The following is a 24,401-nucleotide window of genomic DNA, read 5'->3' as shown; positions in this document are numbered from 1 at the left end:
AGGTCGACCGGCCATGTGGACCGGCTCCTGTGTAAACTCCCTACGCAAGTGAGAGATGGCTTTGTGGAGCACCTACAGGCTCGAGGTCGCCTCGACACGACCAGCCTTAAAAACGTACGACCTTCGAGACCTCGCCGACTGGCTCAGGGTAAAGGCTGAAGCTCAAAGACTGTCAGAGAGAATGGCACAGCGCCATCGGATGGAAGGGACACAGTTCTCTAACAGAGACAAGCAAGTTCCCCCACCCAGACCTTGCAACCAGCCTTTCTCTGTTTATTATGGCTCCGCCAAGCCTAAACAAGACAGCCACCAGCCTGCTGAGACATCTCAATCAGAAGCCAAGAAGCAGAAGTTCAAGAGGATGTGTCTCTTCTGTAGGAGTGCCGAGCACTACCTATCGCAGTGTCCAGACATTGTCCAATGCTCGCCGGGAAAGGTTGAGAAGTGGATAGCAAATGGCAAACGTTGTCGTAATTGCGGTCGTACCAGCCATGAGCAAGATGCCTGCACCTTGAGGAAACCATGCAGTGAGTGCCAGGAGGTCCACCTCAGAGTTCTCCACGCCATCGCCAAGCCGGGTCCCCGTGCCTACCTCATCACACCAAAGGATGGTGCCTCGCTCTCCAACTCCAAACAAGGAGGGAAGGTGTACCTTAAGGTGGTACCAATCGTCATTACTAACGGGAGCAAGTTACTGCACACTTATGCGATCCTAGACGATGGAGCTGAACGCACGATAATACTGCCTGCTGCAGCTCGACACCTGGACCTTAAAGGCGAAGTGGAGTCCCTCGCACTGCGGACGATTCGCCAGGACGTGGCTCGCCTCACTGGCAAGTCTGTAGATTTCCATGTGGCCTCCCTGACTCATCCTTCTGAACAGCACCTGGTGAAGGGCGCCTTTACAGCAGGTCGATTAGCCCTGTCCGAGCAGTCTTACCCTGTGACTGCGCTTCAGGAACGCTATCGCCACCTGAGGGGGCTCCCATTGCAGGACTTCAGTCAAGTGCATCCACTACTGCTAATTGGTGCAGACTGCACCCATCTGATCACATCCCAAGAACCCATCAGATTCGGCCCCAAAGGTGGACCCGCAGCAGTCCACACAGCGCTCGGCTGGGCACTCCAAGGCCCAGATGGTCTTGCGTCACAGGCTACTTCATGCTACTTTACCTCTCTCAAGTCTGCACCGGACGACCTCTATCAACACGTTGAACGTCTCTGGCAGCTTGATGTGCTTCCATTTAGAAGTGGAAAGCTAGCAGTAAGGGCCCGTCTGGACCACGAGACTGTGGGCATCCTGGAAGCACGCACTGAGAGGGTGAAGGTTGGTGACACACTCCGATACGCCACGCCTCTGCTCCGCGCAAAGGACGCGCCACCACTGAAAGCCACTGCCAAAGCAGTCATGCCAATGCCCCGTAACACAGAGCAAAGACTGGTAGGAGATTCAGCTAAGGCTCAAATCACTGGAGCAGAGATCAAAAAGCTTGATGGAGGATGTGTTGCCAAGCTGGGTGAAGAAGCGGTAAATGAGTCTGACGAGTCATGGTTCACCCATCACGGGGCGGCGGCCGACTCCTCCTTACCTCAACCTAACCTGCATGACACCGAAGTCTTCCTGCTGAAGACCAGCCAGGCGGACTGCTTCCCAGAGGGATTTAAGTGTCTCAGAGCTGGAAACCCAGTACTGCCCAGTAGTAAGCTCAGTACGCTCTCACCAGAGATGGATCATACAATGGGTCTTCTCCAAATTGGTGGACGCTCTTGTCACCTGGACACCTCCTGTTCTACTGACATCCACCCCATAGTTCTCGATCCTGGCCATGCAGTGACGAAACTCATCAAGGATGTAGATGCCCGCCTACTCCACCCAGGGCCCGATAGGGTCTTCGCAGAGATCAGGCACCAGTACTGGGTCCTGTGGGGAAGACGGGCCATCAAGCATCATCAAAGGACCTGCACAGGATGTAGGAAGTGGAGGTGGGAGCCGGTGGCTCCAATGGTGGCAGACTTACCTCCTGCCCGGTTGCGTCCCCTTAAGCCACCATTATGTGACACCAAACAGGTTGCTGATGGGGCGGCGGGATGCCTCCCTGCCACAAGTGTCCTACGCTCCCGACCCGACTGTGGCAAATGATGGCGACAATCAGAGACCTCGGTAGCCACTTAGGGAATTTGACTGTTTACATAATAGCTATGCTATTCTTGGGGCGGCTGTTGTAAATTCCCCATGATTTGTTATGCTGTGTATTGTCATTTCCAGTCAGGCACTTCTTTGATGGCCCAGGGGTCCTATTATTTATAGTCTGGCATCTCTCTGGACAGCCCAGGGGTCCTAATGGGTTTAAATACAGCGGCCATCTTGCCCCCATGTGTTCCATTGCTGTCTGCTTTCCCAGTAAGAGTGCGTTCATGAACTAAGTAAGTCACCAATAGCCTACAAATATAGTGCCTATGGTAATGATAGATACATGTCATATGTAGCCTGCCTTATGTGTTGAGATGCTGTGACATGCATGTGTGACTATGATTTGGTTTGCTACGTTGTGTTAATTCATGCTGCTAATTGAGCTATGCTAATGCCAATAATGCTATAGCATCTCTTCAGTTGTGTGTTCTGGATGCCATTGCATTCTGCCATTTACTTGTTATGTTGGTCCATGCGGCCGATGCTAATATGCTAGATAGCATCTTTTCAGTTGTGTGCATTATGTTTGGTCCATGCGGCCAATGCTAATATGCTAGATAGCATCTTTTTCAGTTGTGTGCATTATGTTTGGTCCATGCAGCCAATGCTAATATGCTAGATAGCATCCTTTCAGTTGTGTGCATTATGTTTGGTCCATGCAGCCAATGCTAATATGCTAGATAGCATCCTTTCAGTTGTGTGCATTATGTTTGGTCCATGCGGCCGATGCTAACATGCTAGATAGCATCCTTTCAGTTGTGCGCATTATGTTTGGTCCATGCAGCCAATGCTAATATGCTAGATAGCATATTTTGCTGTGTGTTCAGGTTATGATTAATAAGCATGTACCTCTGTTAATTATTGTGTGTTCTGCTTATCTGTTGCAGAACACCACTCACTCAATCTTTGATCGCTCCATCCAGCCCTACGACCTGGATGGAAGCATATCGCTCAACAACAGAATCCTTAATAAATACGAAAGGACTGTTCTCTGTGTCTGCGTCCGCTCTCTGACCGGGGTGTGCCCTTCTGGATGAAGTGGCTCCAGCAAACTTTGCAAACAAGCATTATATCTTCAATAGGCGTCGTGATTAGCTCCGCTCTGTTGACGTATTCGGTCACAGTCTCGGTTGGTCCCTTCCTCAGGGTCGTCAGTGCTATGTAGAGGGCCATGACTCGGGGTCTTCCTCGCCCGATGAAATGCTCTCTCAGTACCGCCAGGCTTTCTCGGCCTCTGTCTTTAGTGTCGCGGAATATCAGCCCCAGGCTGGTGTCGTCAAGCATCAGCGCTAACTCACAGTACGCGCTAGTATTCCGCTGGTCGTCCAGGGCTTGCTCTTCTGCTGTCAGTTTTCCGGTGGGGACCCCCAGGATCGTCTCCTTCAGCCCCGTACCGTGCATGTAGCATAGCATGCGCTCTTCCCAGAGTTCCTAGTTCTCTGCTTTTCCATTGAATGGTGGCCCTTTGTTCCTCCCTCTGGCCGCCACGCGTTCCAAGGTGGGGTTCTCCCCCTCGCCTCCGCCGTGCTCAGCATGCTCCGTCTCCCCGGCGCCGCCTCCTCGGGGCTCTTGGTCGCTGCCTTCCAACGACTCCCGGCTGCTGCCTTCTTGACTTTCCTGTGGGTCTTCTTGGCTTTCATCCTCTTCGTTAATGGTATGCTTAGCTTTTGCTCTTGTTGGCCTAGCGACTAGCCACGCGGTGCTCCCGGTGCTATCCTAGCCTATAACTTCAGCTAAGCTTGCTACAGTACCTCCACTATTTCGCCCCGGCGTTATCTGGGCCCATAACCTGTTAACAGAACTCAGCTATAGGGCGACAATAATGTGGTCAAGAGGCATGGTTTCCAGTCTTTAGCCTTTAACACTTTGATCGCCAGGGTTAAATTCATAATTTACCATCCCTCGCCAGCCCTATTTAACATGGAGAAGTTCCCCTTCTTTGCAGGGCTATAACTTTTTAAATTGTATTGCTAAATTGACATTAATATGGCCCATTCAACGTCCTATATCTATTGTTCAGGGTGTAGCAACGTTATACTTTTTCATTCACATATTCATACTAAAATACGGTCTAAAGTATAAGTATGTTTTTATCGTTTTCTGCAGCTTTCTCCAGAACTTGATTTATAGCCCCAAATGCATTATATTGATGATGAAATACAGTTTGATAGGAATCTGTGCGAGATAAAAAATGTCAACTGGACGTGCTTCTAGGAGTTACTAAGTATGATCTGATGTTGACCGGATGGGCGGGGGGTCGTTTATAATTCCGTGGCCAACGTTATATCATTCATCTAGTGTGGGTGATATGATCATCAGAGCAGTTTATATCGAACACGTTAAAAAATAACGCTGAATCTTACCGTATCTTCCTCGCGCCGTTGGACGATGAGCGTGGAACTGAAATATTCCTATTATGGGATGTAGAAATATCCGATCCATTTCCAGGTTGTATAATAGTATATACGTCCAAATCATGTTGTTTATCGAGTTATTTGCAATGGATCGATATCCAGTGTGTCAAGATGGAGTCCCGCTAACGATAGCGAGTGCCCGGACGAAATATGGGTGAGCACCACTTCATCCGCATCACTTCCTGTTTGGGCGATCCGCCGATCGGCCACCAGATGGCGCTCTTGAACCGTTGGAGAGTTGAGAGGGGCTCAACAGTACATATCATGTCTCCGGGGGAGAAATATGATTTCGATCACAGATTTTTTAAATATTGATATCAAAGACGCTGCCCAGCGTCTTCGGCAGAATAAGCATGGCGGGGAAAGACGCTGCCCAGCGTCTTCGGCGATTAAAGTATATATATATATATATATATGCAGGTAAACAGTTACTAGTGTAAACAGCCATATGTACAGTTAGACAGTTACTAACAATCCTACACAGAGCCTCTGATCTCAACAGAAACACACAAATAAAATACTTAACTTCATATATTATACAGTATATACACATCCATAGGATTCCAATATTCTAATATTAACATTCTATATGCTTTTAAGGACATATTATGGGTACAGAAAAGACTGTCTCTTTCCTTACAAAAAATACAATTAACTTCCTGCATCAGATAACTGCTCTGATAATAATAAAGCTTTGCAGCAAAATAACCAATTTAAATTAGATTTAAATGTATTGCCATTATATAGCACAACAAAAAGAAGTTTGGCATCCAACCAGAGTGCAAATGTAACAGTAAAGTACAACAGCAATATACAATGCACAGGTGATTAAACTGGGTACAAAATATACAAATTAGTACTACTGAGTGTAGTGCTAATCAGATGTATGTACAGAGTTGTAGTATAATATGTACAGTGATAGAGGTGTAAAGACAGTATGATAATAGTCATACTGTCCAGCAGCGTAACTAGCAAGAGTACGATATGTACAGATATAGATATAGTATTCAGTTCAGTTTTTTTCTTTTTCTGTAGATAGTATCACTATCTAGTACAGATATGTAAAAGGACTATGTGCAGGTAAATACAGACAGGTGTGGATATGCGGTGAGAATAAATATATATATATGGTATATACAGCATTTGTGTATGCTATCATACAGAGCTATGGGTTATATGCAGGTGTATAAGTAAGTATATAGATGGCTTATATACAGGTATATTCAGACAAAAATGTATATATATGCGGTAAATATAAGAATATAAATGCAAATATAAATATGCAGTATATACAGCACTGTTGTACATACTATCATACAGCGTATATGGGTAGACTATAGTATGAGGTGGGTAGTTAAGATTGTTATGATTTGATTACAGTGTAGGGCAGTGGTAGACAGTTTCACTCCAACGTTCCATTATTTTTTCACTGTACTGTATACTGTATATATGTACTGTATAGAGTGCTTACCTTGGCCATGACTTGCACTTTGTACTCCAGCTGTTGGATATTGTTCTGGAGTTTCTGGACTTCGTTTTGTGGGTCCAAGCCATTTTGTTGGATAGGCCCTGGCAAGACAGTATAACAGTGATCTAAACTTTAGTTTCTAAGATGAGAAAAGGAGACACAAAAGCTTCCGTAAATAACTCTGTTCTGCTAGAGCCTTGTGTATTTTCCGTGACCTGCTGAAGTCATAAGCAGCAGCGTTATGCTGATCCGTCCTCAGGCCCAGAGGCCCTGTTTACACCTAGCATTAAGACCTGGGTGATCCGATCACAAGTGGACAGGTGGCTACTGGTGTGAACGCATCCAAGATGCATTGAGGACACATTGAGGTCTGATCGCTCACACCACATATACATGAGGCCACAATCTTTTAGTGAGTCACTGCAACTTGGCTAATGTGCCTCACGGTCCGGTAAAGCAGCTTTAAGATGACACAACTGTACAGGACCCTATCTATCAGCCCACATTGTTGTGACTGCAATAGGAACTGGCAGAATAGCTACTACTACAGTGTAATATACTGGAGTGGAGCCCATAGCCCCACCAAAAATGCTAAACATTCTGCTTGTGGTAGTTGCAAGGGAAATCAGACGTCTCAAAGAAATCATAAATCTCTTACTTAACATAGTTTGTCAAGCATTAGAACTTTTTGGCAGTGGATTAATGTCCCCATCAAGTTAAAATCTAACTATAAAGGGAGGAATCTCTGTCTAGTCTCTGTCTGTCTGTCTGGTTGTCCTTCGCATTTGTCGAGAACCGCTCATCCGATCAGCTTCACATTCCGTGAGTGTACCGCTGGACCCATGGGAGTGTGGCGTCGAATATAATGGTCGCTATTAGGGGTGTAAAGGTACACGTATCCGTACCGAACCGTTTCAGTTAGTACCGTACCGTAACGAACGGCTGTGTAGTGTACCGAACGAATACAACGGTATGTTAACCACTAACGACCGCCCACCGGAGGCTGTTTTTTTCACAATCTAATATAATTATTATTATTTAAAAAAATAATTACAAGTCGATTATTAATTTCCATATAGAATATTCGTTGACAGCTCTACAAGTACAATTAGTTACTGCACACTACATCACCCCTGAGTGGAACATGGAAAGCCAAACTTTCCCCCACTGTACCGAAAACCTGTACCGAACCGTGACTTCAAAACCGAGGTACGTACCGTACCATGGTTTTTGTGTACCGTTACACCCCTAGTCGCTATAGTGCGTGTCTGTCCTTCACATATCTCAATTGACTTCACGCTCAGTGGGTGTATTGCTGAGGACCCAGGGGGGGGGGGGGTGCAGTGTCGAATGTGGTGGCATTTGGCCAGATGGTGGTGCTATAAAAACAAACATTTACGTTTGGCGGGTGTATTGCTGAGGCACCAAGGGAGTGCAGTGTTGAGTGTGAAGTCGATCGGGTGAGCGGTTTTCGAGAACGCTGCAAGCAGCACTTCCAGGGGCCAAGCAATCGCCCCCCTCTGAACGGGCATGCGTTCTGAACAGCCGCGTCCTTCGAATGGGCATGCCTCCCGACAGCGCTGCAAGCGGCAATACCGAGAGCCAAGCAATTGGCCCATTCCGAATGGGCACACGCTCCGAACAGCCACACCCAGAACGGGTACTGCACTAGTAAAAATCACCTTATTTAACCTTACTGTCATCAAGCCAAGTCAAGTCAAGAGTTTTATTTGTCACGGCATACAAGCATACAGTGAAATGCGGGTGGTCATGCCTGCAGCGATTGTGCAATAATACAAGTAATAAGAATAAGACATAACAGGTATAATGTACATAAAGTTTACAAAGAGCATGGTAAAAGGCATGCTAACTGCTAAGGTCCTGCGATACAATACAATGTTAGCTACGGATGTAAAGACTCAAAGTTCTGTCTCTCCCAGATCCAGCTCTTACCTTGTAAAGACTCAAAGTTCTGTCTCTCCCAGTTGAGCTCCTCCTGCATCTGATGGATCTTCTGGCGGTGGTCCTGGACCTCCAGCACTTTGAAAACCAGGTGGTCCACATCTCGCATTGTGGGGGCTGAGGACACGGCCTCCGTGGGCAGGGGTGGGGAAATGTGGGGCAGTTTGTCGTTCTGGGACCACAGACATGGGACTTCAGTTAATATACTATCTCTGTTTCTCTATCTCTCTATCTATCCACCAGCTTGTTCGTCCGTCCGTCCATCCATCCATCCATCCATCCATCCATCCATCCATCCATCCATCCATCCATCCAGTTACGTACTTGGTTTAAAGTCCAATGCGTCATCACAATGAAATAGCAAGGGCACCAGCTTTACCATACCCTACCATGATGCTTAGGCATCTCACCGGGCTCTCATGAGGTTTCTCTATGAGGCTCCATTGCATACACTCAGTGTTTACTATATTATAAATGATCTTACAGCCTGGCTGAGCAGCACCCTCTCGTTCCTCAGGATGTCTCTGACGATCACCGCAAACTGGAGAGGCTGCTGTCGGAACCTATTCTGGAAGGTAACACCGAAGGCACATCACATCAGAATAGTTAGAGGGTATAACAGAGAGCACTGTCATGATGGTACTTAGGTCTTTGGCTGAAAATGATATACTTCAAAAAGACATTGGTGGTCACAGTTCAGCTGTTTCTTTCCTCCGCGAGGTGACTTCACAAGCAGTTTACGTGATAATTGAGCACAGGCCTGTGTACGTTATCGCCCTCCAGGTCTGCTCAATCACTTCCCAGATGAGCTGGACATGCTTCTAAGCTCCTTACTGGAAGATGGTACCCCCCTCCTTCTATTGGGCAACTTCAACCTGCCTGACTCATCTCAGTCGGACACAGTGGTCTCCCTCCTACAATCCTTTGACCTGACTCCCACTGCCATGTCTCCCACCCACAAAGCAGGCAACTCCTTGGATCTCATATTTTCCCGTAACTCCAGCATCATTAACACCACGGTAACTCGCCTGCATGTATCTAACATTCCTTCATATCCTTCTCACTAACTCTCATGCTTAACCGAAAGGCCTTCACCCCAACTCAAACCGTCTCACTCAGACGCAACCTGCCCTCCCTATCCCCCTCCACCCTCTCCTCTGACATACTATCCGCTCTACCTTTGAGTGACACCTTCTCTGCTCTCCCCACAGAGATGGCAACCTCCACCCTCCTCTCAGCCCTCGCAACCTCCTTCGACAAGCTCTGTCCCCTCGTTGAGAAACCTTCATTTGAATGTGGGCACATTTAGAAGATTTACGAAATGGCTTTTATTTCTATAATAAAAAAAAGCATACACCGGAGGGGGCGGTGGGCAAGTAATGTACTTGTGGATGCCTGAACACCGAGTAACGCGGTATCACCGACTACCGTGGCAAGCCTTGTACACAAGTACATGGAAAAAATATGAACAATGACGAACAATGCCACTGACCCTTAGCTGCCAGAGATGTACCCCTCCTGCCGACTTGTTGTTCACAATTTTTCTGTTAGGATCTCTGTTTAACAGTACTGTATATTTGCATATCTTGTATGTCGCAAATATAACAGTACTGTGTATACCTGTATGTCATGTACCCCCCTGAAATAAATTTATCCGATTTAATTTGTTTTCTCGTGATAACGCGATAATTATCTCGTTATCACGGGAAAACGAAGTCTGTTTCCTTGTGATAACGAGATAATGATCGCGTTATCACGAGAAAACGGAGTCAATAAAATGTATGAATGTACGGCCTCTTAGGGCTTCCGTAGATATGGACTTCTTCCAACAAAAATAAAAAGGTTACAACCTTTTAACTGCATTGTGTAACATTCAGCATCCATTTGTGGCAGGGGAAACTTGTTTTTTCTTCCAATATCCACATTTTACCTTATGAAACAAAAATGAATTAGACCTGTGAGGTCTGTGTGAGGTGAAAAATATATTAAAATGAGAAGTCACCTTCCCTCCGAGGAGAAGGTGGGAATTGGCCCACGACGCCACCCCTTTTTGTTTTGTGTTGTTTTTATTTATTTCGTTTTTTTATTTCTTCTTTTTTCATTTCATGAGTGTGGTTTCTGGTCTGTTTTGTATAGAAAATGTTTAACCTCTTAAGCCCGGAGCCCTATTTTCTGAAAATCCGCCTAAAATACACACCTAGGTAAATGGAATATTGCTCCACTTCTACAAGGTCCATTTGCATGTTCTTGGTATCTATGGACATCAGTGAATGTACTCCCAGTGTCTATTGTGTCTATTACTAGGCTTGCTTAAATTGTGATGAAACAAAGGAGAATATGAATTATGATTCTTTTTTGTATCTTTGACAGTGACAGTGAACACACCATGCTAAAAATGACCAGACATAAGAAACTGCCACTGAGCTTGTTCAGTACCTTCTTGAGATCACGTGTACAAAAAATCTAAGAAAATTAATAAAATGAAGATGATTATACAGAAGGTTTTGTAGATACAGTACTGAATTCTGCCATCCGGACCCATGCAATATGAAATATTATTATAGAATATAGAATATGAGGCCTATAAATGACCTTTTTATAGCCAACTTGCACACTATGGATCGGGACAAATCTCCTCTTTCAAGTGGCAGAGTTCAATTTGGATTTAGTATCACCAGGCGTGCATGAAGAACAGAGAATGAAATCTACTGTATGTACAGTAGGTTTTTTATTCGTGCAACAGCTCCGCCATTTTGAAACTGATTTCAAATCAGATGGTTGCTAAATGCTCAAAATAGGGGAGACAAACTAACTGTGCTCCAATATATGCCAATAACGTTCAGTTTTGTGGTATATAATCCCGAGTAATAAGAGAATAAAATAAATTCATAAGCAAGTCATTTGTTTGAAGGGAGCTATAAGCCTTTGGGAAGTGTAGTTTTTCAAAAATTGCAACGCTCATTGAAAGCTCTGGATGTCCTCTTCTCAAACTTACTTTTCATTTCCCATTTCAAAAACTAAAATCTCACTAATAACACTTTAACCTATTGGTAAACAAACATATTGCTGAAAATATACACTATGACTGCTGTTGTGACATGGTTATTATGTTAACTCTTGAATACGTTTGAAAAGAAAAACGATAATTATGTCAGACAGTCTGGAGAGCTTGATTTATGACGTGATGTCATTTTGGGACCGGTACCGGCCCTGTCGGGCTTAAGAGGTTAAAGTAAGAAAACAATTACAAAAGAAAAACTATATAAAAAAAACGAATGAAAGGAACCAAACGACAGTACTGAGGTGGACTTTCCCCCCCAAAATAAATTAACTAGTATGTCTTTTTGAAGTATACCCTTTGGGGCCATAAATACAAACAGTCCCCCACATGAACTCTAGTGTATCTGTCTGTATAATAGCTAGGATCTCTCTCTACCATGTTGCCGCTGATGTGCTTCAGCCTCATCTTCTCCACCACGTTGGTTCCCTGCTGAGACCGTTTCTGCAGCATGCTGATGATCTGCTCCAGCAGAGCCTGGGCCTGGCCCTCCTGCTCCAGCTTCTCCGGCTCGAAGTCCTCCCTGAGACACAACACAACCAGGCCCCCGTCAGACACCAACGCACACCAGCACATACCAACTTGCATACGCGTATGTGCGTCTCATTGCAATTATTTTGACTGATATTGCAATAGACCTATCGCTCAGCCACGCCCCCTTTGAAAAGTCGGACAAACAAAGTCGACCGTGAATGACTGTTGACGATGGCCGCAGGCAGCCCCTTTCCTGACTGTGATGCAAGCCTTGCTTCACAGTCACGAAAGGGGCTAGGCCGCGGGAGATTTACCACAGCAGGTAATAGACCTGTTTTTTAAAGATAACACAAATATTTCATCTAGAAGCAGACAGAGGGTTACAATATGCAGTGGAAAAATACGTTCATGAGATACACATTTACCTTAGACCTCCATGGTGATGCAAGCATTAGCTATATATAACGTTAGCTAGCTACTCTCAAGCATTACTTACAGTTGACTTGATTGAAGATTACAAGAACTATGACGATAATCCATGATTACTACTATTGCTGATACATTTTAGTGGAGAGGGGAGCTATATTCAAGTAGCAGCTAGTACGAGCAGTGTTCTCAAACAATAGCCTATTTCTTTTCTCCCCTTCTCATTTCCGTTGAAACCATAGGGCACCAGGGTACTGTGCACACATCATTGGGCTCATGTACAGTTTAGACATTTCTCATGCATACAATGAAGACACTGCCTCCTGTACAAGTCGGCCACAGCAGAGGGAAGAAGGTAGCAGGCCAGCCTATAACCTCTGCAGTGGTGGCAAAATGTATCCCCACCTACACTCCTAACAGGTAGTTTCAAATCACAATAAAACACATACATTTGGTAATAAAGGCAAAATGGTGCTCATTCAGTTTATTGAAAAAAAGAATTTTGCACCGTCATGCAGTTTGATGTGAAAGAATAATAGCCTAGGCACAACATCCGATACATTTCTACAGTGAATAGTTAATACCGTAATTCCTCTAATAGTAACCCCGGCTTGTATTTGTTTCAACTGTAGCGGGTACCAGGCTTGTATTAGGAGGAGGCCTGTATAAGAGGGAGGCCTATATTTCAAATTTTCAAACGGATCATAATGAATAAATCAACATTTTGTGTCAGTTTGAACCCAGTAAAATGTACTGGGTTCATTTATTGAAACCAAGTACTGTATGAAATAGTAAACAGTGCAATTACAGGTGGTCACTGGTCATTTCAACGTTTTCAAAGTGAAATCAAGTAACTAGCTCAGTATGCAGCTCAGTATATTAGTAACCCGGCTTGTATTAGGAGGCCGGCTTATAATTGCTTTGCTCAAGAGCGCACCCGGCCATTAATAGAGACCCGGCTTGTATTTGAGACCCGGTTACAATTAGAGGAATTACGGTACTATGCATAACACAGTTAACCGTAACATGTATCTTTCTGCCTTTAGGAAAGAGTCAGGAATCAGTGAGGAAATATATAAGACATAGAGGAATGAGAGGCACACCTATAAGCTACATCGTTAACGATAGGTTATGACTATAACCAAGTTTTGTCAATAGTGGTGACGCTCGGCATCACTCATGCACTATCCCCGCATGTGCACGCGCACTGAATAAAATTCCACAATGTACCTTTATCCCAGTATTCGTCTGACCACACCCCTCGTTAGCTTACCTTCATAAGCAGGTGTGTGGTTACCTGCTCTCCTCCTTCCCAAGCTTTCACCACAAGGTGAGATCAAGGGCTGCAGCGGCGTCGGATGCCGAGCGTCACCACTATTGACAGAACTTGGTTATAGTCATAACCTATCGTTCTGTATCATAGTGGATCCGCTCGGCATCACTCATGCACAAAGGGAGGCAGAGCGGAGCCACCGGCCGACAAATACACCCCGCTGAAAGCCCCCCACACCCATCAGAACAGGGAGGGCCGAGCCCCCCCGACCCCCCCTAATGGAGGGCACCCCCCCTATTAGAGGTTTCCCGGGAGGGCGACGGACCCCACCGTGCGAAGAGGCACTCAAGAAACTCAACGCACAGGGTGAGCAGACCGTGGCCTGACCCCACGACTACACACACGCACAACCCGCATGCCACCCGGGAACGAACGGAGGGAACAACCTCGTTACTGCCCCCAGAAACACGGGGTCAAGGGCAAACCCAACCCCGTGGCAAGGCCGTAGCAGCGGAGAGCGAAGGAAGGCCCAGACCCACCAAAGGGACTGGACCCCCTGGAACGGGGGCCCGGAGAAGTCCATGATGCCAGCATCAAGACCCCACCAGGTGGGCACTTAGTGACCCCACCCCCCACATCGCCAGCGTATTCGGACAAAGCCCCTCAGCCGAGCGGGCCCTGTCCCCCCAATAGTACACCGCCTGGCACACTGACCCTGCAGAACAGGCAGTCAGCATGGCCGTAAGCACACAAAAGGTTAACCAATGGAAGCAGGCAGCGCACCGAGGAAAACCAGGCAACAGGCTGTTAACCCGAGCCTGGAGACTACGGACGAGACAGGCGCCAGAGGGGACAGCTGAACACAGCCGCCCCGGCGGAAGAGGCGCATGCTGGCGTTGTTGCATGACCAAGCCTCCATTTAAAAAAAAAAACCCACCCAGAGGGGTTGAGGCAGAGAAGGCTGACACGATTGGCAGACGTCATGAACGTGCAGGGGCACCCTCAACCGGTTAACCCGGGAGTTGACACTGCTCCAACACACCAGAGAACCAACCACCTAGTCGTTACCCTATGCGGTGGTTGGTCCCATAACCCCTCAGGAAAAAACTCCAAAACATACCTGCGGCACTACCGCAGTACCCGTGTTCCAGTTTCCAACAGGGTTATCCCGGCCTACGGGTCAACGAAAACATTACTTCGGACCGGGCCCGGTGATACGGGGAGCACAGGGTCCCCCGAGGAGGTCAAAGACCACCCCAACAGGCCCCTCTTCGCCATGCGTAAGAGAAGAGCGCAAGAATGGAGAACCAGCCCCAAGCACACCGTACTTGGTATTCCCAGGCGGTCTCCCAACCAAGTACTAACCAGGACCAACCTGTGTAGCGGCCGAGATCCGACGAGATCGAGCGTGTACAGGTTGGCATGGCCGTAAGCCATTACGACAGTGCAGAGTACAAAATGTACCCAACTAGGGTCTCCATAGCGCTTAACCCTGTGACACCCGGACCGACCTGGCATTTTTCCCCCTGAAAAAAGCCCAAGTCCCTCAGGGTACCAGAACAGCAGATCTGCATCCCCGGCGGACAACAGGGTTTAACTGATCCGGACCAGCGTGACCAGAACCAGTCCCGTGCCCTAACCACGCCGACATGCCTACTACAGGAGAAGGGGCAGATATGCGTGTTGATCTTAAACATGAAAAGAAGGCGCCACCCAGACGTTCGGGGCGAAACGGCCCCGGTGGCCCACTCCCGGGGCGTGAGACCCCTCTACATATGTTCAGATCCATTCCGTCATCATCCCCCAGATATGAACGAGAATCCGTCGATAACCAAAACAGGTCGTCGGAAGAGGAAAAACCTCCATCCCAGTTGCTTTATAAAAACGCTGTTTTAACCTCAAGCAACCAAGGCGTGCCAGTCAGTCGCCTGATTACAGAACACCCCGAGCTAGCACTATGCGTGCGTCAAGACACAACCACATCAATGAACAGGCTATTTAGACCCGTCATTGAATCCCCAAGGCGCCCAGGGGAACGACAAGAGGGGTGTGATACTTCCTAACTCCAACTCTTTTTAATAGAAAAGAAGGAAGCACCAACAGTATGTATCCCAGTCTACACAGCCGGGGGTAACATTTTTTCACATTTTTACATCCCACCACCCTCCCATAGGAAGGAGACGGAAATCCCCAGAGAGACTTCCCACGCGAGCTGTACAGATTTAAAAGAATATATTGCACCTTGAGCCATGTAAAAAATTGGTTTTAGGGCTCTCCGGGGAGGAGGCACTGATCCCATACACACTCAATAATCGAATTGAATCGAATACACACACAATAGAGTAGGACTCCTTCTTGAGGTTCCACTCACCTTGACAATCTGAGGAGGAGGCTCTGTACTCTGAAGGAGGCTCCCTCACATGGAAGGAGAGTCCCAACTCACAGAAGGCCCGAATAGGAGCTTCGTGAGGAGGAGCCCTGACCACCCCCCGAAACAGATCCATCACATGGACCTGAACAGCACACCGAAGTCCTACCAACAGAGACGCGCACAGTGACGTACTCTATGGCGGGGGAATTTCTGTGGTGCACACGCCCAATATTCCAGGGCGTGGGACCAGGAAACTCACTCCCCCCCCCCCCCCCTCACCCTGTAACGTGCCGAACCGCAACGTGACAGGAACCTTGAAGGACAGGTGGGTTTACCCCTGACTAGAGCTGCCGCGGTATTGATGTTTTCCTTACCGCACGAATTTGCTAAATATTTCCTACCGCCGCGGTTATTACCGCACGCACACAAAAAATTAAAAAAAAAAGTTTGAATGCATTTTTTTTTTTAGTAGTAGTCTACTCTTTATAGCATATAGCCTGCCTCTAGTCTAAATGTCTATCTTTAGAGGATGACTTTGCAGCATGAATATTGTTTGGGATTCGGCAAGCACGCATTAGTTATTGAAAGTGAAACACGGATTCGAAGTTTCCCCTCTGGTCGTGCGCAGTTCACTCGGTGTCGCGGGCAGGGGTGGTTACCCCTAACCCCCCCGACCCTTTCTTATTATTATTACTATAAAGTTACTACTTTATAATAAAGGCATTCGTTTTGTGGCATTAACATTATATAGTTATACGTTCAATAACATCAGCGTATTTACCGGACCATAGCAAGCAATACTCTATTCATATCTCAGTTCCTTTCTTTGCTCAGAGCGTGCTGAGTTGTCCCATTCTGCGGTCTGTTAATAAAGTTTTCAATCAGACAAGTGTATAGAACGAAGGGCTTTTATTATAACATTCGTTGCAGACAGTAAAATCATTATGTCTCGTTTAGTACTCCCGAGGAGCGATGGTAGTCCACTCCGGCGGAGAGTTAAAGCTAACGTTATTAGCCGTGTTGTGATGAGCTGACATTCAGGAAGTAAAAACCTAATATGCGGTTGCCGATTGGTGGTAACACACTGCATGACGCTACAACGTGTGACGCGTCTCTCTTCTGACCAATCAGTGATCTGCAATGTTTCACGTGACTTTTCTGGTACCCAATAGGGTCGCTTGGAACCTCGATAGCGGAGTAGGGTATATCTGCAGAGCCGCAAGCCCAACGAGAGGAGGGTAATTTATTATTATTATTATAAAAAACAGCGGTGACGCGGTATTCAGCCTACTCTGCGGTGGCCGTGATGTAACAGCGATACCGCGGTAATGCGGTAATCGCGGCAGCTCTACCCCTGACCAACAGAAAAAAGGGGGAGGAAAGGTTACCAGTTCACCCCTTTACGACCCCACACCCATGATACGATGTAATGACAAAAAGAGTATGACGCAGTCATAGTCAGCTCCATGAAGCGTCTAACAGCTTCACACAGCGCATGTGCTAACCTGCTATCTGATTTTTACTAAGGAAAAAACACAGAATAGAGAGGGCTCTCCAAGAGCCCCGGTACCAAACTTACACATGTGCTTCTGTGGCCAGCCCAACCCAGTTGTAGGTCACATGACACACACAACCCATCATCACCTACAAAAAATGGCAAAAACACTCTACAGAGGAACGCCGTTTTTCATAATGAGAGAATACATAATTCTCGATTAGTATCGGCCACAGGCCTTGCTATTAAAGCACACATGAAAAGCGACCAAACAATCTTTTCTTTTAGGAAAATAAAGTTCCTCAAGCAGTTTTAGTACAACCTCAGCAATCAAGCTAAGGGTTACATCGTATCCCTACCACACAGTGACACAATATAGTGTAACAACATGTCTGAGAGGAGGATGAAGAAGTCCCCAGGGAACCGGGGGGAAACACAACCCTCCTACTTTACCCTTAATACGGCCAGTTAAACAGGTAAAACCTGTTAATATGTGAACACACTGTTCATTGTCATTACAGGCTGAGAAAAGAATCATTCTTTACTCATATGTCACTAAGCATAGCTTTATAGGTTAGTTTAACCCCCTTAGTTGTGAGTACACGGTACATAAACACACATGATGTTTCTCAACACAACAAACCAGATCATTTTCACATCTGTAACAAACAACCCGATTTGCATGGAGAAGCTAAATACCAGTGACAAGACAATTCACACATAACTCACGTCGTATCCTAAATGTAGTGCAGCAACACTTGTTTTGGAAAACATCGTTATTTACAAAACATTTAGAAGGGAAAGCAAGAAGAAGTGTACAAGGTCTGGTCAGGACCTTGCCTACCTTGAGCGCAGATCAAGCGAAACTGCAGTCTCTAACAAGGCACCGTAGTAAACACAGCCGTCCTGTGTCGTCGACCTGGGCAGCGTCGCCGCTCCATCCCGCCGCTACGGTCCCCCTTGTTGACGCAGTCCTGGCTCAGGGCAGGTTCGACGAACATCCTCTGTCAAAGATGACGTCGTAGTCAAGAGTGTTTAAAACATGTTATAGTCACAGCACGTTCAACAGTGTAGCATTAAGCTAACAGCCGCCCTCGGCCGATAGCAGCAAGCTAACGTTTCCTAGCCTAGCCTAGGTAGGCCACAACTAGCACGCAAGCTAATGTTTCCTAGCCTAGTGATCACAACAGGCTAGCGCCGCAGCTAACAGCTGACTGGCTAACAGTAGGCCACCACTAGCACGTAAGCTAAGCAGCTATCACCTGAACTTGTACACAATGATATAACAATCACTCAGACAGGCCGCCGTTCTGAAACCCTCCTCACTGTTTAAGAGAGAAGAGAAACGAAATGTTAACACAGTTTTACAACGGTGATTTTACCAACATCCGACGGAGCCAGCACAAGTCCCATCTGGGCCGTAGCTGACTTGAACACAGATTTTCCGATAATGAACATCCATGCCCATATTTCCTCATGAGGGAATACTCTCATTTGTATATGAAAGACGGGGCCTCACGGTGACAGAGAAACATCCACTCGTCCAGAAAACACAGGGATCACCAGTGTTACTGGTCGTGGCCCACTAGTTAACTATAATGGGCTTCAGACCAAGGTCTTCCGCTGTTGCCTAAGAGGCTGAACAAAAGACCCTAATCTGGGGCCGGTGTTCGTAAACATTGTCAGCTAGTCCCCATAGCACTAACAGACAAGTGGAGCTCGCAAGCAAAACATCACTCACCAACCTGGAACCCACCGCCTCTCACAACAGCGGCGCGTCCTACAGTCCAGCTGTGTCGCTGAAAGGTTTTACCGCAACCAGCCACAGCAAGGAGGACTGCAGTTGAGAGGCATGCAGCGGCGTGCTCCCAATACGAAACCCGACGGAGGTGTAGAATGATCATCATCTTCCAGACACTCCAGTACGAAGACAATATCGCCGTATTTTCTCGAAAATAGTGAGAGAAAATAAAGATATGATGTCAACGTATCTCTTGTTTTACAACTTCCTCCTACTAGCAACACGTCAAGTGGGGATCTCCGAAGGCTTGTGGTGAAAGCGAGAAGGAGGAGAGCAGGTGACCACACACCTGCTTATGAAGGTAAGCTAACGAGGGGTGTGGTCAGACGAATACTGGGATAAAGGTACATTGTGGAATTTTATTCAGTGCGCGTGCACATGCGGGGATAGTGCATGAGTGATGCCGAGCGGATCCACTATGATACAGAACCAGACCCCTATAGGTAGCAGTAGGTGGAAAGGACTATCCCATTGGTTGTGTTATGTTAGGGATCCACTCCGACACAATTTTTTATTTCTTTATCTTTGATATAGCACGTTCAACATGTATCCTGTGTGCAGCCACTTTTTTTGTCAGGCAGACATCTGTAGAGGGCATCTGCCTTTTTCCTCTGACGAAGGGTGGGATGTTTATTTCAAGTCCAATTTCTTGTAGGTCATTTTTTATTAAAAATTCTTTATCTACCATACGCCCATCCCCTTCCTGCAGATAGTCCACCCATGCGTTGAACAAAGTACCAACACTACGTTCATCAATCATAAATGCCAAATCTTTTAAATCATGATTTTGTCTCAGTTTCATAAGAACAGGCAAGAGCTGCACACGCAGGGGCATTGTGTTAATTTGCCAATCACTTCTGCTATATGTCAATGGGACTGAAGTTTGCTGTGCTGTTTCACTGCTAGGTATACTAAACACAGTACATAGATTGTTGAATTGATCATAAGTGAATCCAGTGGCATATTTGAAATAGGCTGCAAGACCTCTGGTGTTAATCTATTTGGTACTTGATTATGTCTCAGAACAGTATTTATACTCGTCAGTGATTCGATTTGTGCTTGTTGATTTCTCAATCTTTCATCTCGCTCCTCTTGTCCACCTTCCATTGGGGGAGCCTGCTCCACAGGCCGGCGCTCCTCATCTGGAGGCTCCTCTACACCCTGACCTTCTTAGAGAAGAGAGAGGAGTAAGAGGGGAGGAGAGAGGGGTGATGGATAAGGGGAGAGGGATGAGGGGGAGAGGTGAATGAGGAGAGAGGGATGAGGGGGAGAGGTGAATGAGGGGAGAAAGAAATGAGAGGAGAGAGGGATAAGGAGACAAATTACTCCTTGATGTTTCTAATTTTTTCTCTCACTGCAGCTCCCACTGTTGCAGCTCCCACAGACCAACCCAGGCTTGCTTGAGGTGAAATGTCCCTTTGCAGCAAGGGACATGACGGTAGCAGAGGCAGCCACAGCCATAAAAGATTTCTATGTGCGTAAAGACGGAGAAGACATGCACATCTCAGAGAGGCACAACTGTTATTACCAAATTCAAGGGCAACTACTACTTAGCGGACTCAACTTGTGACTTTGTACTTTTTACAAGAGATATATATATTGAGAGAGTTCACAGAGATATTCAGTTCATCAATGACATGATTGTAAAGCTGCACACATTCCATGATGCTCACTTTAGTCCAAAAACATAAATCAGACCTCTTTCATTGTCACTCATGTCCTGTCTTGGGTTGACCTGTGTCGTCTCTGTGAGGGCAGTAACATCTCCAGCACACCTCATTCTGTGAAAAAAACACAAAAAGCTGAGTATTAGCTAAGCATAGACAGATAATAATAATAGTTCATTTATGGAGCATCTTTCATACATAAAATGCAGCTCAAAGTGGATTTTATTGACAACAAACATAACAACTTTGACAGATCAACATTTGTATTTGCCTTGTCAGAGATAAAACGAAAAGTCCAGGACTTATTTACATCGTTGTCCCTTGTTGTTACTGGTTTCAAGTGGCACTATGACATCTGAAGTGCATCGAGCATTCTTAGTGCATAATCTAAAGTGCATGTAGTAGTATTCATGTTTCGGTTTTTTTTTATTATAAAAAAAAGCATCATTCATGCTCATTGGTGCATTAAAAACAATTATTTTCATCAACAAAGTGCATAGAGACATTACTCATCGTTCACCAGGTTCACCAGAGGTTCCTCCGGTGGTTATAACAAGTTTGTCCTTAGCCTTATTTTTGAACCCATTAATATGGATTCTGTCTTGTTGCCTAGATGCAGTGACAACCTGTTGTCTGTTAGCCAGTTCTTTATACTATCAATGGTGGTCACTACATTAAATCTATAACTATAACTGTCCTTGTTGGTCATCATTACCACTGTTATGCACCTGGCTGACTGGCAGCTAACGTTAGCTAGCTGGGCTGGATATACGCTAGCTAGTTGGCAGTCAAAGTCAAACGTTAGCAAACTAATAGTTTGGTCTACGTTTCTAATACATGCCGTCAAATATTATGTCTTTATGAATTGACCTTACCTTTGAGCAAACATAAGTGTCCTTGGAAATGGTCTTCACATTCAGTTGTGTATGTGGTCGACGACACAACAGAATCCACCGCTTGCATTTCTCGAGTTTTCTTTTGGGCTTCGGAAAAGGTACAAAATATACTCCTCCATCCAGTCTTTCAGGGTACCTGGTGTCCGAATTACAGGTACCACACGCACAGCGTTTCACCATCAGATATTAGGCAGATAATAACATAGAAACTGAACTCTTCACAGTGGTTTCGATCACAGACGTTTGGTTTAGATGCGCCCTACAAACAGCGTTTCTGTTGTTGTCCGACTTTTCTCCCAGCGAGGATTTTCGGTGTGATATGATTGGACAAATTCTATTTGGGGCGTGGTTTAGCGACAGGTGTTAGTGTGGACGGTCGGCCAAGCCGGAGGCACCACAGCCGGATTCGATCCCACTGGCTATGTGGTGGTAGACAGACGCTTAGTCCGCTGCGCTACCCGGCTGACATTTCCGTTTTCTAAGCAGATATACTCGGAACTATTTTGCATGCTCTGAGCAAACACACGCGTTCTTGATTATTTCCATTGGTGTGTTGGAATCTATGTTCAGAAAATAAACGTCTGCGACAGAAGACAGAACAGCTCGAGAATCACAGCCGAAAGTTTAATATACGAATTTTCGGGCTCTCTGCTGGTATTGAAGCTGGCAACCCCACTGCCTATACCACCAAGCTCCTGTATGAGATGTTTGGAGATGACTTTATTGGACCCGCTCCAGTCGTGTGTGTGGCGCACCGCACGGGCCCCGGGCCCCGCACGGGCCCTCGTGGATGATTGCGAGGCTATACAGTCTTGAGGTCAAAAGAAAGATTGTTCGGCAAGCAGCAGAATCTAAATCCATAAGCTACAATGGGGCAAAGATCAGCATTTTTCCCGATGTTAATCCCGAAATCCTAAAGCAAAGATCTGAATTTAAAGAGGTGAGATCTGAGCTGCGAAGGCTTGATATCAGATGTGGATTTATCAACCCATCGTCGTCAACACTCATCCTAACTTTCCAAGATGTGACACACAAGTTTCCTACGGCGGAGCTTGCTCAGGGCTTTTTTGACAACTACATAAAGCCCACTGATGTTGAGGCGGAGGACAACGAGGATAATGCTTCTCAGAGCAAGGAGAGAGAAGAGGGGACGTCTCAGGAGGGAGACGTCTAGAGCAGCAAATGGTGAATTATCTATTAATCGGCGCAAGGACATTACAAGAAAGCAGGTATCAAAATGATCTATTGTCTATTATAACCTGCTGAGTAACCTCACGCTGATATTGGCTATTAAGTAATATCAGAAAACCCGACATGGTCTAATGGACTCTTTATTTAATTAATTTTTCTCAAATGTTGTCCAATAGCCTCTCTGTTGCTTATATGAGGTGGGGTTCCTTATTTCTTTTTCTCTTTTTTCCCCCCACTTGCTATTGGTTGCAGTTCTCCTGTTTATACATATACATATAAACAGGCTTTTTGTCAATTTTCTTTGTCGTGTTAAAAAAAAAAAAAAAAAAAAAAAAAAAAAAGAGGGCCTATAGTAAGTAGCTTATTGGTGCTTTATGGTTCACTATTAATAGGCCTTATTGCAAATCCCCTCTCTTTTCTAGGCATCTACAGTTTATAGCCTACATCTTTGGTTTTAATTTCCATCATAATTATTATTATTGGCTATTCAGCTTTTTTTTCCCTTTCTTTTTTTTTTGATTACTATTAGGCATAAAAAATTTCGTTAGTGCTATAACTATAGGTCATTAATATTTCTTGTTTTGGGGAGGGTTTTGGTATATTTACTATTTATAATTTTGTATCTGAAATTCAATAGGCTTTTTTGTTTTTTTGTTTCAATGTTTTTTATAATAATTAGGTTGGTAACACACTTATAACACACTTATCCATATAAATGTTTTCTATAGTGTTTTTTTTTTTATTTATTACTTAGTTCTACCCTTGAGCACTCCTTTGAAATGAATGATTATTAATTTATGAATTTCGTTTAGTGTTAAATATTGGTTACTTAATAATGTTCTATTTTCTCCCCCTTTCTTTTGTTTACTTCCTTTGCATAGTATGTATATATATATATATATATATATATATATATATATATATATATATATATATATATATATATATATATATATATATATTAGAGCTGGGACGTTAACGGCGTTAACGTGCTGCGTTAACGCTATACTAGTATCGCGCGATAATATAATTAACGCATTAATCTTTTTTTTTTACATTTTTTTTTTTTTTTACCTTTATTTACCCAGGGTAGGTTCGCTGAGCACAGATGCTCTTTTTCAGGAACGCCCTGCTTCACATTCACACAGTTCCATTCACACCTGGGAGCTGCCCAGTACAACCACAGTTGACACCATTGGCCACTGAGCAACTCCACTGGAGCAGTTGATTCAAGCCATGTCACATAGTTCAAGTTTGAAATGATTCTTTCTGTTTTGCTCCTGAGAGTGTGCTAGATACTGTACTGTACTGGTAATATTATTTATTTGTGTTAACTTCTGAATAAAACAACTTATTAAACACAAGTACATCTTATTGAACATTATTTTGATATTTCAATTATCATAGCAAAACAGCTTTTTCAAACAGTCTGTAATGCATTTTGGAAACGGGAGATGGGCTCATGGTGTAATGGGCCACCTGGCCTGAGAAACATAAGGAACACACATATTTTGAATGCCTTCGGCAGGTTTTTTCTTTTCTTTTTTAGCCATTTTAATCTAGATTAATCTAGATTAAATCCAGGATTGCAGATAGATTAATCTAGATTAAAAAAAATTATCTATGCCCACCTCTAATATATATATATATATATATATATATATATATATATATATATATATATATATATATATATATATATATATATATATAT

At 45.0% G+C, this 24,401-nt stretch overlaps 1 protein-coding gene across 3 annotated transcripts in view; it reads right to left on the bottom strand.

Moving 5' to 3' along the window:
* stat6 (signal transducer and activator of transcription 6, interleukin-4 induced) overlaps positions 1–24,401 on the bottom strand; it is a 115,954-nt gene that overhangs the window by 69,410 nt on the left and 22,143 nt on the right. For all 3 annotated transcript variants that reach the window (XM_084333164.1, XM_084333162.1, XM_084333163.1), the window contains exons 4-7: positions 11,472–11,616; positions 8,520–8,603; positions 8,027–8,207; positions 6,077–6,174 (exon numbers count right to left, since the gene is read on the bottom strand). In XM_084333164.1, coding sequence (XP_084189290.1) covers positions 6,077–6,174; positions 8,027–8,207; positions 8,520–8,603; positions 11,472–11,616 — 508 coding nt within the window. The remainder of the gene's footprint in view (positions 1–6,076; positions 6,175–8,026; positions 8,208–8,519; positions 8,604–11,471; positions 11,617–24,401) is intronic.

The sequence above is a fragment of the Notolepis coatsorum genome (genome assembly GCF_963971535.1).
Source record: "Notolepis coatsorum genome assembly, chromosome: 17".
NCBI classification, from domain to species: domain Eukaryota; kingdom Metazoa; phylum Chordata; class Actinopteri; order Aulopiformes; family Paralepididae; genus Notolepis; species Notolepis coatsorum.
The sequence above is the reverse complement of the archived record's forward strand: the minus strand, read 5'-3'. Positions and strand labels throughout refer to the sequence as shown.